Source organism: Poecile atricapillus, chromosome 1 (genome assembly GCF_030490865.1).
Source record: "Poecile atricapillus isolate bPoeAtr1 chromosome 1, bPoeAtr1.hap1, whole genome shotgun sequence".
Lineage (NCBI taxonomy): Eukaryota > Metazoa > Chordata > Aves > Passeriformes > Paridae > Poecile > Poecile atricapillus.
The window spans coordinates 124279552-124295252 of record NC_081249.1 but is presented as its reverse complement, the minus strand read 5'-3'; the positions used below and the strand labels follow the sequence as shown (position 1 = coordinate 124295252).

At 37.3% G+C, this 15701-nt stretch overlaps 1 protein-coding gene and 1 long non-coding RNA gene across 6 annotated transcripts in view; one reads left to right on the top strand and one right to left on the bottom strand.

Annotated features, from left to right (window-relative positions):
• Positions 1–2131: 2131 nt before the first annotated feature.
• On the top strand, positions 2132–15701 carry LOC131586816 (uncharacterized). 2 transcript variants are annotated; one of them, XR_009279243.1, is made up of 5 exons: positions 2132–2482; positions 11916–12009; positions 12738–12816; positions 13482–13626; positions 14771–15701. It is a non-coding gene; the product is annotated as an uncharacterized LOC131586816 (long non-coding RNA). The 2 variants fall into 2 exon arrangements; XR_009279242.1 differs by having other exon boundaries at positions 2133–2482; positions 13482–13659.
• IRAG1 (inositol 1,4,5-triphosphate receptor associated 1) overlaps positions 2506–15701 on the bottom strand; it is a 60913-nt gene continuing 47717 nt past the window's right edge. For 3 of the 4 annotated variants that reach the window (XM_058854007.1, XM_058854027.1, XM_058853998.1), the window contains 8 exons: positions 13540–13671; positions 12647–12788; positions 11922–11971; positions 10255–10362; positions 8984–9051; positions 7499–7618; positions 6750–6881; positions 2506–5835 (listed from right to left, as the gene is read on the bottom strand). In XM_058854007.1, coding sequence (XP_058709990.1) covers positions 5595–5835; positions 6750–6881; positions 7499–7618; positions 8984–9051; positions 10255–10362; positions 11922–11971; positions 12647–12788; positions 13540–13671 — 993 coding nt within the window. In that variant the 3' untranslated portion in view covers positions 2506–5594. The remainder of the gene's footprint in view (positions 5836–6749; positions 6882–7498; positions 7619–8983; positions 9052–10254; positions 10363–11921; positions 11972–12646; positions 12789–13539; positions 13672–15701) is intronic. The other variant, XM_058854017.1, reaches the window with a different exon arrangement.

The following is a 15701-nucleotide window of genomic DNA, read 5'->3' as shown; positions in this document are numbered from 1 at the left end:
CAGCCAGTGCCACTCATGCTGCCTTTTGTGACATTCCAACTAACAGTGATTCCCATGGATTGCTTCAAAACACAGATGATCCTCACAGCTATAACTCAGAAAACCTTCAGGAAGTCTTAGCAAATATTTATTTATTAATTTTTAATTTTTTTTTATTTTTCCCAGAGGTTCCAATGAACACAGAGCAGGAGTAGAGTTCAAGGGATGGGCCAACTCCTTTAGTATCATACAGCAGTCATGTCTGCTGTAACTACGTTATTCCTGACAGATGTTTGTCTAACCTGTTCTCAAAGATTTCCAGTGACAGATTCCTAACATTTCCTCTAATGCTCTTGTTCAGTGCCTCACTGTTCTTTACAGTTCAAAGGCATTCCCTACTCTAACCTGACTTAGCCATTCCCTGGTATAAACCTATCACTTTTTTCCCTGCTGGCAATGGACATGTAGGATACTTTACTCCCTTATGTTTTGCAACTATTTTATGCTTTTAAAGAGTTATGCCTTTGGTCCCAGTTTTCTTTCAGCTAAGAAACCCCTGCTGCCTCACTCTCTGGCTCCATGTGATGCCTTGCCAATGCCAAGACTAATTAAAAAATTGCTTTACCTGCTTTACAGTTCAGAATGGTGTCAGTAATTTTATTTTTGCAACAGTGTGATTTTCTTATATAACGTTCAATTTGTGATTCAGCAAACTTTTAGATGTCTGGTGTCCCCAGGTTATTTTCAGGGTGCTGTGAACACAAGTGTAACAGTGTAAAGCTTCCTCTTTAAACTGTGGTTTACATTTAGAAAGTCCCCAGTTAATACATGAGATAGCATTAACTTTTAACAGGGCACAGGCACATCTCCTGCAGCAGCATGTGACAGGGTTATTAGATGGTGTTCTGTAACACAGGGCCTGAGGAGAATGCTGGGGGTCAGTGAAGTTGTGTCTCCATTAGCAATGATCAAATTCAAATTGGGTTGTGTTTGGCTGTGGTTTGCAACTGAATTTGGTAAAACTCAATGAGATGTTTAGACAAAGTTCTAGCTCCAGTTTCTGCTCCCTCTGTTATTGTGCTGTACTTACCTGCCTCTACAAAGCCATGCCAACATCAGATACTGTAATCAGACTTAGCTCACTTGAAGAAGGCTGTAAGAGGATTCACTCACATTTACAAGGCAGAAGCAGAAACTAGTTATTAGTTATTCTGTAGCTCTCATGGACTATAGACTTTGGCTTTAAAATACTGAGAACATTAAACAAATTCTTACCATGGAAAATGCTTACCTTGAACTGCTAAGCATTTCCTACCACAAAAACTAATAAATCACTGGGTTTCTGACATTTTAAAATTGCATGCTTATTGTTGGGTCTTAACATTTTGTGCCTAATACCCTCACCGTGGCAATGGTCCTTTAGTCAAACTCCTCATGTTTAGTAGGATTTCTAGCTGTGAAAATGAAATAAACACCTTTGTAACACCAAACAAAACTATGAGCTCCTTCACAAGGTCTTACAGATTAGGAGAGGGAGGAAAGAATTTTAGAATGACGAAGTAAGACTGAAATAACTTTGGTTTTTGTCTGTTTCTTCCTTTTTGTAGTTCAGCTGTTCCAAAACTGCACGGAAGATCACTTATCTGGACTGCAACAGTACAAAAGGTCTTTAACCTTTTGGTGTGTCTTCTTCATAATCAGTGTGGTAAAGAAAAAGCAGAACTATACTGAATGATTAATCTTTGACCTAAATACTTACTGTAACCGATATGAAAAATTCCCAGCCCTTTATGTCAGCACGTTTTAAAATGCTGATGAGGGTTGCTAAATCGAAAACTTTTAACAAGGCAGAACACATGTAACTGTTCTCTACAATAATTTCAAAGGGAACCTTGAAACCCAAACAACAGTAGAGGCAGCAAAAACAAAAACAAAAAATTGTTCGTGTAGAAAATACAAATATCAGGGTCTTTCCATGGAAACAGTAATTCCTTTCCAGGTTGTTGATGTCCCATAGTTTGTCCCATGGCAGAGACCATCAGAGATTCAGAACCTGAGGATCGACTCCTAGCCGTTGGTCAAGAAAGTCTGCTCCCCATAAGACCCAGACTTCCCAGACCTCCCAAGTCCACAAGAACACGAAGCAAATAAAAACTCCTGACCTTCTGCCCAGAATCCTCGGGTTACAGATTTCCCTTGTGGCTTCCCGTGTTCGGCCTCCTCCGTGACACGTGGCCTCCCTCTGAAGCAGGAGTTTAAACTCATTCCAGGATATTTCAGCTTCCTCTCCCAGCTGGTTTCTAGGGCATGGCAGGGATGACCCTGCTTCCAAACACTTTCTCCACTGACACAGGAGTTTGCTCTTCTCTTCTCTACCATTTTCCTGAAGAACTGGAAGACTAAGAGCAAGATCCTCGGAACATGTAACAGTGTAGACAAAGCAGGACTTACTTCATGAAGACATGGCCATCAATATGCAGACAAAGCACCCCAAATCTTTAAGGTAAAAAACATTGAGGACTTTGAAACCATAATTTTATTTCAAAACTCAAGTATGTGATACTATACAGTACAATACCAGCACACTTGTGCAAAATCTTACAATATTACAAATTTAAATATGATACACAAAAATAGTGCCCTTTTGAAGTTCCTTTTGCTAGAAACATTAGTGCTGTGCAGGAGAAACCATAAATGTGTCTTGTTAAAGCAGAAAAATAAATATTGCACCTCAAGAAAACTATTTCAGTGGTAATAGCATAAATAATAGGTCTGTTTCTTGATATCTGATGTGATCTTTGAACACAGAAGAGATTGTTTGGCTTTTTTTTTCTCCAGATAAAGCAAACTAATATCCAACAGATAAAATTATATTTAGAATATTTCTGAGCTTAATCTTGTTTGCTATTAAACAAAAGGTGTTTAAATTAAATAACTGAAAAATATAAGCATAGCTGTTTAGTGTGCTGTTAGTCGTTGTGGTTTGTTATTTTTAGTGGATAGTTTGCTCAAAGTAGTTATAAAAAGATCAAATTTTTTATTTTATTTTTTTTTTTAGTAAACTTCATCTTTATTTTTGCACCTCCATTAAAATCTCTTGCCTCTTTCAGTTCATTTGTGGCTAAATTATACTTGCCTCAGATATACAAGTAGTTCAGTTAAATCAGTACAACTACTTCTGTGAATTGTCCCTTTGCACTTATACCACAAAAAGGCAGTGTGCTGAATTTTAGGAGAGGATGGAGACCTAATTCACCCACTGACCAAAAAGACCTTTTCACATGCTTAACACTAAGCAATTAGAGAGTCCTGTTGATATCAATAACTTTCTATGTGTACTTAAAATAAGTTGTTGGACTCACAACAGTGCCGATGTAAATAAAAGCAAATTAATTCAATTATAGGCACTGTTAATTATTTTTCTTCAGGGCAGCCTAATATTTCCACAATCACATAAATATGTGTCATAATTTTTGGCATAGAGAAATCTGAATAATATTTAGGAGTATTTTCCTTCCATTTTATTGCCTTATTAAGTTATCAATGTTATTTGCAAAGAATATTAAGTTAAAGAAGCTGATTTTAGTAAAGAAATATTCAAGCAGCAATTGACAAGTTTCTTCAAATACTGAAAGTACATGAAAGGTCACAGTAGTTCTTCACAGTCAGAAATTCTAACTGAACCAAGCAGATTCCAAGTAATTTGCAAGAAACCTTCTCCTGTCTTATTCTTTACCAATTGCAATTTTAGACCAAATCACACTTTCCCGCTATCCTTTCTGAACTTCCTTAAGCACACTATTCCTCAATATATATACTTAAAAAGAAACCCAAAACCTCCTAATTGCTTATAGACTCCCCACTCCCCCCCACCAAAAAAAAGGTGGTAATGGTCTGCTTTTTTTTTTTTTTTTTTTTTCTTTCTCCTTATAAATGTCTTCTAAGAAACACGTGGCAAACAAAAATTCACCAGCAGGATACTTGTTACTAGTGCCAGATATGTGAATTAAATTTCTGACTGAGTTAGAAACCTGTTTTCTTTGACAGTTAGTTTGAGGTTCAGTGTTTCCTCCAAAAGAGGACAGGACAATATTGACTGCGTCGGAACTGAAATTACAGTACTTCATAACACTCTTATCCTTCTGTTGGAAAACAGACCCATTTCTCAATCAGAAAATGCTAGGAGAATGCAGGACAGGAGTGCAATCGAGTGTCACACTGGATTTGCTGTGGCTTTTGTTGTGGCTGTAGCTTTGGAAAGACAAATATGGTTCACCTTCATTCAGAAGGGACGCTCAGCAGGTACAAATGGCACACCTCCAGTGACACACATTTTGGTCTCAGCCCTAGGTGCTGGGTTTTGTACAGGTAATGGCCTCACCATTTTCAAATTGCTTGTCCCAAAATTTCAGCTTTCACATTCTTGTGTAAGAACTGACAAACCCCCAAATAGGCAGAACTGGCAAAAAATCTGTGTAAAAGATTATTCTAGCCTGATGTGGTAGCTCAGCTTTGGAAGTATATCAAATCAGTTTTGGTCTTGGATCAGATTCTGAAAATGAACTCCTGAAAACATGCAGTAAGCTCTCCTAAGCCGTCACTGCTACCATGGCCTGGTTCATGTAGCCACTGGGTGGGTTCTGGCTGCTCTCAGAACTCTGTTCCTGCTGCAGAAAGAATTCCTGTTTCCAGTGGTAGCAGGAGGGCAGAGTCACTTCTACACAGAGGCTTGAAGAGCTTTTGTTTTCTTTTTCAATACAGAATTGAAGATTGCTTCCCATGTCCAAGATTGCTGTGTTTTGGGCTTGGGTAGCACATGGACCCTTCCAGGCAGCTACCAGTTTTGGCTGTAACCAGTACTGACACTGAGTAGCATACATAAATTTTTGGGAACTTTCATACATCAGAAGTTCCCAGACTTACTGGATGATACCAGCTGTGCCACCTAGACCCCATTTTAGGTTCTGTTGAGTATCCCATTTTAAAAAGAGTGGCGGTCCCATTCTTAAAGTATATCATAAAACACATCTATGCATGTACTTAGCATTCCATTTAAATAATCATATAGATAATTCCTCTTGTAAAATTACTTTAGCAGCAAGGCATTTGGTCTTAGAATATAATTCTGTTCTTCCAAGGAAGTGTTTCTATTTCTACCCAACAGTTATGAATAAAGAAATTAATCAACCGCTTAAAACCCAAAGGACTTAAATGCAATTAGTACTTCGACAATCAACAATAAATTCAGGAAATGCAAAGTAAAGCACTAACTGCAAATGCAAATTTTATGATGGTCTTCAAAATGTCAATGTCCTGTGCAAATCATTCTTCTAAATGTCTTGCAGGTTGCTGATTACTGCCACAACCTTACCATGATTCAACACTACTTTATTTGTACGAGTCCTTTACAATAAGAGGACAGACAGGATTATTGATCAGATTGGCATCTTGGCAAGGGATGCTCACCACGTATCCCAAACCTGGTGGTGTGGAGTAACTCTCTTGCCTAAGGGATCACGTGGAACAGCCACAGGGATGACTAAACACTACCTTTAACAACAGTGCTCTAATACACAAACTTGCTCAGGGACCATAAGGGCGTGGTTGTTCCTCTGTTATTCCGTGCGTTGCTCCTGTCGGAGTCCTGAGTTCCACCAGGAATACTGATGGGCCGCAGAACAGCTGGCCTTCCCTTCAGGCGCCTCTGACTTTTCATCACAGGAGTTGTAGGAATGGTAGATCCCCAACACCACAGCAAAAATGACTATTGCAGCCACTACAAGCCACATCACATTCCAGTGTTTGCACAGTTTGGGGTACAGGATATATAAATAATTAATGATGACTTCAAGTCTGCTGTAAAATGAAAAGAAAACTATTATAAATTAATCAAATGCAAATTTATTATCTTAAGCTTTTCAACTTGCAAGGTGTCATAGGTGGTGCACCATCTTTTTTCCTGATACAAACACCTTGTCAAAGAAGAATCAAACTGTAAAGTTCTTTTATGAAGAGCTGTACACTCAGATATTCCAACTTGATATATTCTGTATGAGTAAAATTTGTGAGACAGCTGGAGACTGTAAGCTTGACTCCTATTTCTCCCACCTGTCAGCTGGCAAATCTCAGACCTTGATATCATGCAAAATTCTGCACTGTTCATACCTTGATCAACTAAATTAAACATTGGAATATGTGGTAAACATTTCTCCAAGAGTGTCATGACTAATGAGATGGCTGCTCTCTGAAGGTGGTTGAAATCTCAAATCAACAGATGTTTATGGAATGGAAATGAATTCTTCTGGATTAGGTAAGGATCCCAGCCTTACCTGGGATCACACTTGCTTTGGCCAGCATTCAATTCCTCTGTAAGGTACAGATGGATGCAGTGTCACTCTAGTGACAGGAATGGCACTAATTCAGGTTCCTGAATTACAACCTTTATGAGGCAGTACATATCCATAGAAGGATACATTTTGGCATCTAAGGAACTTTTATGGAGTGTTCTTTTATCTCAAATCAGAACCAAAGCCCATCAAGATGAAGCACCCTGATGTCAACATACAGCTTTAACCAAAATATCAAAATCAAGAGTTTGCGTTTTGCAACGACACCGTCTTGGAATTTTACTTTCTGTGAAAATATTATTATTTCAATATGCTTCCCCAGGAGGAAAACATGCCAAAATGATATTATAAAACACTTGCTTGGGTACCACAAGTAGAAAAAAGTGGCCCTTCTTGTATGGACATATTACACCACTGTCTCACCTGCTTTTCAGGTTTTTTATCTCATCTTCATTTTCACTTTCTTCATGTTCATCATGACTTTCTTTGGGTGTCTCTTCATCTTCTTCCTTCAGTTCCTGAAGTTCTTTGGTTTTCTTCAAGGCTTCCTGATATCTTTATCAGACAAAACATTTATTTCTTAGTCTAGAATGTTGTATAAGCACGATCTTATTTAATGAAAAATTAGCTTTATGTTTTGTTACATGTAATAAAACACAAGTAGCAGTATTGCAGCACTTGAACAAGAGTAAAAACTAGCTGAAGGCCACCAGTAAGGCACACAGCCACCCTTCCTGAACAGAGGATTATATTAAAGCTGATACCAAATTTATAATTTTAAACAAAAAAAGAGGTTTTTCTCCACAGAGAACAACTTCTGTCTATTGTAAAGGAGTCAGTAAACATTCTTCTATAACTTTCCATCATTTTGAATATCCTCTGTACACTTCTTTTTGTCCTGGAGAATAAATGTAATTCAATGTTAAAGTCAGATGGCATGCTGGGTTCTGCAGGAGAGGATCAAAATTTGTCTCACTCTTCACATAATAAAAAATTCTTTGCTTGACATTCAGCAACAGATCCTAAAGTTTTTAATTGCCCCAAAACATGCTGTGTAAAGCACTTTGTGACACCAACAACATAACTATTGTATTTAAAAATAAATTTTAAAAACATATGTCCTCATCTGGTAGCACATATTTACAGATTTAGAACACAAAAAATATTCTCACCCCTTGTTATAGGCTTCCTCTTCAATCTTGGCTTTAGTTTCAGGACTGATCTCTTCCAACCCACTCTGTGTCAGCACAGAAGTTGAAGTTTCACAGTCAGGCTCTCCATTTGACTTCCCACTGCCAAGACAAAAGAAGCAGACAAATAAGAAATGACATCACAAAAATGTGTTGTATTTGGAGTTGCAATTTTGTGAGTCATGATTTGTCTTTTTTAATGTACATTGGAGAAATGAAATGTCTTACAAAAGAAAAAAATTAAACACCAAGAAAAATATTAGTTTCAGGGTCCTGTGATTAAAGAACAGTAATTATTATGTTTCTAAGGTAAGAAAGCTATAATTTTTATTCTTCTATAAAAAAGAAAAAAAAAGAGCCTTTGTTTCCTGGTTCATCCATGACATTTATTTGCTATTCATGAAAACATTTCCCTCAACTTTCTAAATATCATCTTAGAAATTGTAACCTGCTACATAAGACGAACGTAACAGAAGTGACGTCAAATACTAATTCAACAAAACATTGTTTTTATTTACCTTTTAAGTGTTCTCCTGTGCTGATTTTATATGCTGGACTGATGCACAGGTTGAAAAAAAATACACATACCTCACTTTTCTCAAGTAAAAGTTTGAAACATTTAACCTGAAGATAAGCTGTCTTATATTGCTGTCTTCCTGCAGTGCTGTCCTGGAATTTGTTTTATCAGGGACATAGAGCTTAAGTGATTCAGTCAAGGTTTAATAAGCTCAACAATGGATCCCTTTTCAACTTCTGGAATCTCATCCTTTTTGCAGGCCTTATTTTCCTGGCACTGAAATAGTTCAGCCTGATTGACACCATCTGTGGGCAATGGACTTTTTCTCAAGTCACGTTTACAGTAGCATTATTTTCACTTGGACTTTAAACAAACCATGAGTATAAGCCTGAAGTGCTTAAACATACAAAACAGTGCTGGTCTAAGTAATTCTACACTACTAGACCAGCTGGCCCATGCACGCACAATTTATGCTCAAACTTGAATTTCAAGTTCTCCCTCTGTTACTCAGTAGCACCATTTGTTTTCTTAGGTGTCAAATATTGATAAGGTTTTTTTGGTTGTTGTATTTTCTCACAGAATTTCCAAATATGGTCTAGATCTTGCAGAGTTTTTTTTTGAATAGTAGCAGCCAGTGCTGTAGTTTCCCATTTTTGTTTTCTCCGTTGTTGCATATTTACATTCTTTTTAAAGAACAAGGTAAAACAAAAATATAAGATAAATTTTGTCCTGCCTCAGCACTAATCTAAAATATTCTGTAATCAATATTCTGTAGTGTACACACTGAAAGCTTTTAATTTTCATGTTTAAAGCATTCTAACAAGTAGCAGTAATATCACTATTTAGTGATAGTATAGTAGTGTGATATCAGTATTTCAAAATGTGATTCTTTAAATTACCATTTAGTATTAGCATTTAATAGGTACTGAGACAACCTAGACAAAACTCACTTTTCTAGAAGTGCTGGCAGAGCAGGAGTAGATGTTAGGTTGCTCCTTCCATTACTGGGTGATTCAGACTGTAAGTAAAACACAGCAGTAAATGTTTCATTCATTAATTAGTTAACATTCATGACTAAATGATTAAATACCAATTAAAATTCATTAATTAATTTCAAATGAGTGATCAGTAAAATTACAAAGGCGGTGTGATGCTTAGGTTTCCTTCCCACACTCACGAGCAAAGTATCTTTAATATGGTGCTTCCACCTTGCTCCCATTAACCAGAGTAAACAATGGACTTGCACACTAAGAAGTTTCTCTGGCATTTCCTTCTACCCTATTTATTTTTTCCTAGAAAGTGTTCTCCTTCATATATTGATCACTGAACAGTAAAATTATTCTATTGTTCCTCTCCTATTATCCTAAAAATATGAATTTATTAGCTGAGTTTTCAATGGGAAATTTTAAACAAAAATAATTCATAATAAACCATGGCAAACAAACACACCTGGTTCCTGAAACAATTGACTCTGAATACATAATAAATAAATTGTACAAACAGATGCTTTTCTTACAAGTAAAAGAGATAAACAGATTTAGATTCTCAGCAAAACCCTCATTTAAATAACCCTATATTTTTAACAAAGAACCCCATAACTTTAAGGTTTTGTCCCATCTTAACTCATTTCTGAACAGTGAGTATGTCTTGGAGTTTTTCTCCAAAGCATTTGTGTAGATTTATTATGTTCAAATTAGAGTTTTATTTAATTTATTTAAGTTTTACAAGCAAAAATTCAATATAGAGGCTGACGGCTCTACTGATCCCAGATAATCACAGAACCTCTAAATTTCTACCATGTACATTTCTGTACATTAATTACATTTATTTCTGTTCAGTGGACTTTTGGCAATGGAGAAAAGCAGTCCAGCAGTGTTCTGTGGTTTCTGGTTAAAATTTCTCTCCTACAGTGGACAACTATTTCCACTATTTCTTTCCTGAATGTTACTTCAGATTAAAAGGCAAATTGCCTCACTAATGTCCAATACCCACGAATCAGTAGCTTGCCCTATTCAGCTGCTCCCAAAGGGATCATTCATGGAGGTAGATTGTGATATCCCCTAACACAATAGGAATTACCTCTGTCCATCCCCTTCACTAGGATGGAGTCAAAACAAGTTAAACCAATGAAAAAGCTTCCATTATACATAAATGTGGCTTGCCCCTGTGCAAAAGTGGTTTAGACAAAAACTGCTACATTTAAAATGTGGGTTTCACTTACCAGGGATGGCATTGAAGGTATAGGTGAAGCTGTGGGTGACTGACCAGGAATGTTCAAGGAGTTAAATTTAGGAACAACCGCAACACTAACTCTCCTCCGAGGCATATTCTGGCGGAAACAACAATTATATTTTCTACCATACAAGACAGAATGAAGAACAGTTCTGTGGGTTAATTTGTGTGGCAAAGATGTAGGTCAGTGTCCCCTTTGGGAAAAGGAGAGTTGGGAGCAAAAGTAAAATAAAAGGTCATGGTTTTCCCCAGAAATTCATCTTGTACTGCTTGTTATGGTAAGTGCTTAATGTAAAATGAGGTGTGGCACAGAGATGCTGCTCTTTTCCCTCCATACTGAAAGCCCAGCAGGGTAAATCACACAACAGAAATGTTCTGAGTTTTTATTGTCCACTCTTATCATAGGCCTTTATCTTTGATTAAAGCAGATGCATAATGATACTGGGGAAAGTGCCAGTGTCACAATGGCTGGAAATAATGAAGTCACACATTAAGCTCTTATCTTGCTATGCACATATTATCATATACTGTACCTACTATGATATATTAATTACATGTAAACCTATTAATTATAATTCACCAAAGCAAAAGCATCTATTCCTTCCACAAAAGAGCAGCCCCTTCTCTCCCAGCCCTGAATTGTTAGATAGCATCACGCAACACTGCTTATATTTCCCAAAGATCATAAAAATTCTTTCTTATGACAAACACATGCTAACTGTAACAATATATTCTAGCTCAAGTACAGATTATGTAAATTTTTGCTGACATTTGGTACATAGCCAAATGCTTCATCCTATAAAATCTATGTAAAATCTATGCTTCCAACTGAGTAAAAACATCAAAACGCTTACAGCATTCAACAGCTTTGTTTTAGTGCACATAAAAACACTTTTAAGATTCTGCCCTATACAGCTTTACAGGAAAGGAGTTAAACACAGGCTTATTGAATACTTAGGAGTCACCCCATGATTCTGGTTCTAGACAAAACCAACCATATCTGTTCAGTAATGACAGTTTTATTTAATGTGCTCCTGAAAAGACTGGGAAGTCTGCAGCATTGGTAGGCACTCCATTCTAGTGTTTGGGTTTTCTTTCTCCTCCTCTTTATCATTTGGACTTGTCCCTGTTAAATTTAGTCTTTTTTTGAGACCTCTGCTTCAACCTATGGGGTTCTCATTCTGAAATTCTGTTTTGCCCTCAGCATGCTCTGTGCTGTAATTCTTTATATCCAACACTCAGAGGTGGCAGGGATAAACTAAACCTAAAAAACTACAACCCAATCAAATAGCAGTATGAAAATAAACAGCAGACTGAGTATAATGCACCTGATCACCAAAATTCATCATGGTCATACTGGGACTCATGCCTCCCAAATCACTGGTTGTTTTAGCAAGTTTTGTGATAGACTTCATCTCCAACACTTGGAAGTTTTGTAGAAATAAAAGACTGAAGTTTCACATCAGGCACAACCATTATTGCACAAAGCCATACTAAATTATGTATCCAAAATTGCAAAGCACGTGCACTGAATTGCATGAATTATATTGAGAGATTACCAGCACTGTTTTGAGCACAGCCTAAAGAGCTGAGTGTATGTAGACAAAGAAATTTTACAAACAAAAAATGTTTGTTTTCTTTATATTGTAGAAATACCTTTCCAACAGTGAGAGACATGGATCTAGATGAACGAGGAACCCCATCTTCTGCACAGAAACAAAGACAAAGAACAGTCTTAGACTATGTGAGTATCTCTAAGTAATATTAATAGAGCTCTTGCTCAGATACAGTATATTTACACAGGATCTGTAAGTGACCATGTATTTATTGTCATATAGTATTGTCATACATGAAATACTACATTTCTTCTCAATTACACCTGCATAAGATATTTGAAATAATTGCAAATAATCAAATCATTACTATTTTCACTGAATCAGGCAAAAAGCCCACTATTGGCCTCCATACACAAGTTCTTGCAAAGGAAAATTCTCATATTTCAGTTTTCAGCAAAGGAAAGGAAAGAAAATGTTGCAAAAAGAAAAGTGTTTTTAATAATGAAATTTTGCCATCATCTGGAATTAAAAGGTAGTTGCATTAAAACTGTGCAGGGTACATGGATTTGCAAGAGGCCATGAGAAAATGTGATTGGACCTCATCAGAATTTGATAAGTGATAGCGATTTCAAATTACTGTACTATAGCATTAATTATGGTTCATATGAAACATTTTAACTTATTACTGTAACTTTTAAAAATCTACTCCTGTAGATCAGAACTTCATGAACAGATTTCACAATACTTTACTTTAAATTGTTAATAGCACCAACATCTCTCTGAATTAGAGACAAGATAAACCCTTAAATTTTTATTTTTCTTTACCAGATGCACCATAGCTTCTGCTAGAATTCTGATTGGCAAGTTTCTTGAACTCCATTAGTTCAGCATGATCCTTTTCATATGTCCTTTTCAGATTTTCCACATACTGCATCATTACTTCTGTTGCCTTTGACATACGCTTTTCCTAAGGAAGAAAAGAAGGAAATACCCAGGTAACCTCTACACATCTCCAACAAATAATTTGCCTCTATATGTATGTTCCATGTCAGGGCTAAATCTGGAGCTGCTGTTCTTAAGGAATTATTGGTGCCTCCATGACTGAAAATTCCTAAGATAGTTAGAATAAAATGCCAATTCATATGCATTTCACAGAATATAATCATTTATTTTGTCATATATTCATACATCCTGCCTGTGTGCCTATCTGATTGCTTATGTGCTATACCATATTTGTTTTCAAACCCTCAAAGGTCTTAGTCACTGGCATCAGCCTGGTTACTTTAGAAAGCAGAGGGAACATTCTTGAATCTGGGAGGGTGTTGATGTGTTCTTATTTACACTCACTCTGTTCTCATACTTTTTGTAATTGACTAAGCTATTGCCAAAGGCAGGTGACTGAATTAGTTTTCTGACCCAGAAAAGTTTTCTTATTTGTGCTGCACTGATTTGAAATTAGTTTCTTGTGATACAGCTGTAGTTCTGAATAAAATATATGCTCTTGTTGTACATATGTTAAATAGCTTAAAGGGAAACTTTCTGTTGGAATGGCATTTCCTTGGCTGCCGTGCTGTGTTTGTTACCTGGCACTACAACAGACGTCTTTAGTCTGTCCAAATGGCAAATAAAACACAGAGGGTGAATATAACCTCTGTCCCAGGCTGGAAAAGAGTGAACCTGTGGATCCAGGATAGAGTTAAACACCAGGATGCCCTCACCTGGCGAACGGCTCCCACCATCTCGGCACGGCTCGAGAGCCTGGCAGCCAAACGCCGCAGCACCGCGATGTCCTCCAGGAGCTTCTGGTAGGCTTCCCTGTGCTCATAGTGGTGCCACAGGTGAGCTGAAGACTGAAGCAAAAATAGAGCATCTTTATCAGAATGTTTTTAGTTCAAATGGAGTGGCCAGAGCCTCAAAACGGGGTAGAAATATCCAGGGAAAGCTCCACATGGAGAGATTTGCTGCAGAGGGGTGCCAGCAGTGGCACCACAGCCAGCCCGGAGAGCTGCTGCCCTGTCTGAGCACGATGCTTCACTGCAAACTGCAGGAACACAGTCTGAGGAGTTAGAGAGGGCTTAGCACATCTGCAATATTTTCCCTTCTGAAATCCAGGTGAAACATGCCCTGCTACCTGTGAATTCTACAAGTGCTAAGTTCATTTCAACTAGCACTTAAAAATGATCGCTGAGGGACAAAGGACATTTTAATTTTCTGGGCACAATGTATTAAGAAGGCCAGTGTGTTCTTTCAGTTCCATGATACTTCACTTATTTGGAAAATAAAACATTATGATCTCAAGAATTGCAATGCTACTTTGATAATAAATTGCAACCAAAATTTGACTGCAAGAACCAAAATGGCATAAGGGAATATGTTTAAGAAAAATCATGCACAGAATTTCAGATTTTCCTTTTTTTCTTGACAACTTTAACCCCCTTATTTTCTCCAAAAAAAACCCTAAAATTCATGTAGATCAGCTTTCTCTTGAAATTCGGTTTCTGAATAAGACATGAATTATCACAAGACTGATTAAAAAATCAGAAAGACTGGTAAAACTGTCCCTGAGCCATAAAACACATGCTTGTCCTACAGAAATGAAGATAACCTCTCAATGAGATTGGAACAAGTCCAGGTTTAGTATGATAAGAGATTTTACAGAAGGCATCACTGCTTTTAATTGCTTGTTAGTTTATTCCATTGTCCAGAACAAAAGCTTTCACAGAGAAGACAGTTTCCACTTTGTTATAAATCATGTAAGAAACTTGTAAAAGCCAGACTGTAGCGTGTGAACTGCTTAAAGGAAGAAAATTCTAATCACATCTGTCCCATGCTGGCAACATGAACCTTGGTTCCCCTAATTAGGGATTCTTTACAGAAATATATGGGAAATCTATTTCAGTCTGAAAACCCTGAGATTTAATAGGCTGTTTCTGTTTGCTCTTTACACAGGGAACAGAGGGAAGAGCAGCAAAATATTCTCAACATTTTTGTTTACCAGAAGCAATTAATTTGAAAATGGAGATTTGGAATTCCAGATGGAAGACGTGAAGATCACAATCTTTCTTTAATTGTGTGTTTTCTTGCCTGATGGTGTTCTTGATGAAGTAAATGGGAGAATCATATGTTCTTCTAACTGTTCTCATAAAAATGGCAGCACCACCTTGCAATAATGAATGCCAAGTCTAAGGCTATCTCATTTATCAGCCTGGTGTCTAACCATCCCTCCCTTTATGCACAAAGACATGCACGGCACTTAAGTTGACACATCTTACCTATTTTGTCATTCCAGTAGGAAAACCCAGAGAAAGCTGGCAGGAGGGACTCAAAACTACTTCTAAAAAGGAACACCAGGGACAGCTGGAATGAAAGTGTACTCGGGCCCAAAACCTGATCCTGAGATTGTATCTATTCCTTAAGCATTCCTTGCTGTTTCCTTTCACATATCGTGCCCTCTAGTATCTCCAGTTAAGAGGCCTTTCAAGATGCAGATCTCAGGATTCTGAGATTTTGGTATCTATCATATCTGGACACCTTAAATTTACTGCTAAAGAAGGCATTGCCCAGGAGAGCATGGATTAGTGCTCAATCTGCAGTTCTGGATGCTCTTAGCTATGTCACAGGCTTATTTCAAGAACCAAACAGCAAATTCCTAGTATTTATTCCTGAAATCTGCTAGACCCAGGGAAGCATCCTCTAGATATTTCCAGCAATGTTGGCCCAGTCTGGCAGAATATGCCCTCTCAGAGTAGTAGGCAGCTCATGGCAAGGAGTTTGAGCAGCAGAAAAATGAAGTTCTGGGGCTGAACTTATAAATCAAACACATTTACAATGTATGTGCACTTTCATGTACACTATAGGTCAGGAAAAGAATTCCCACTAT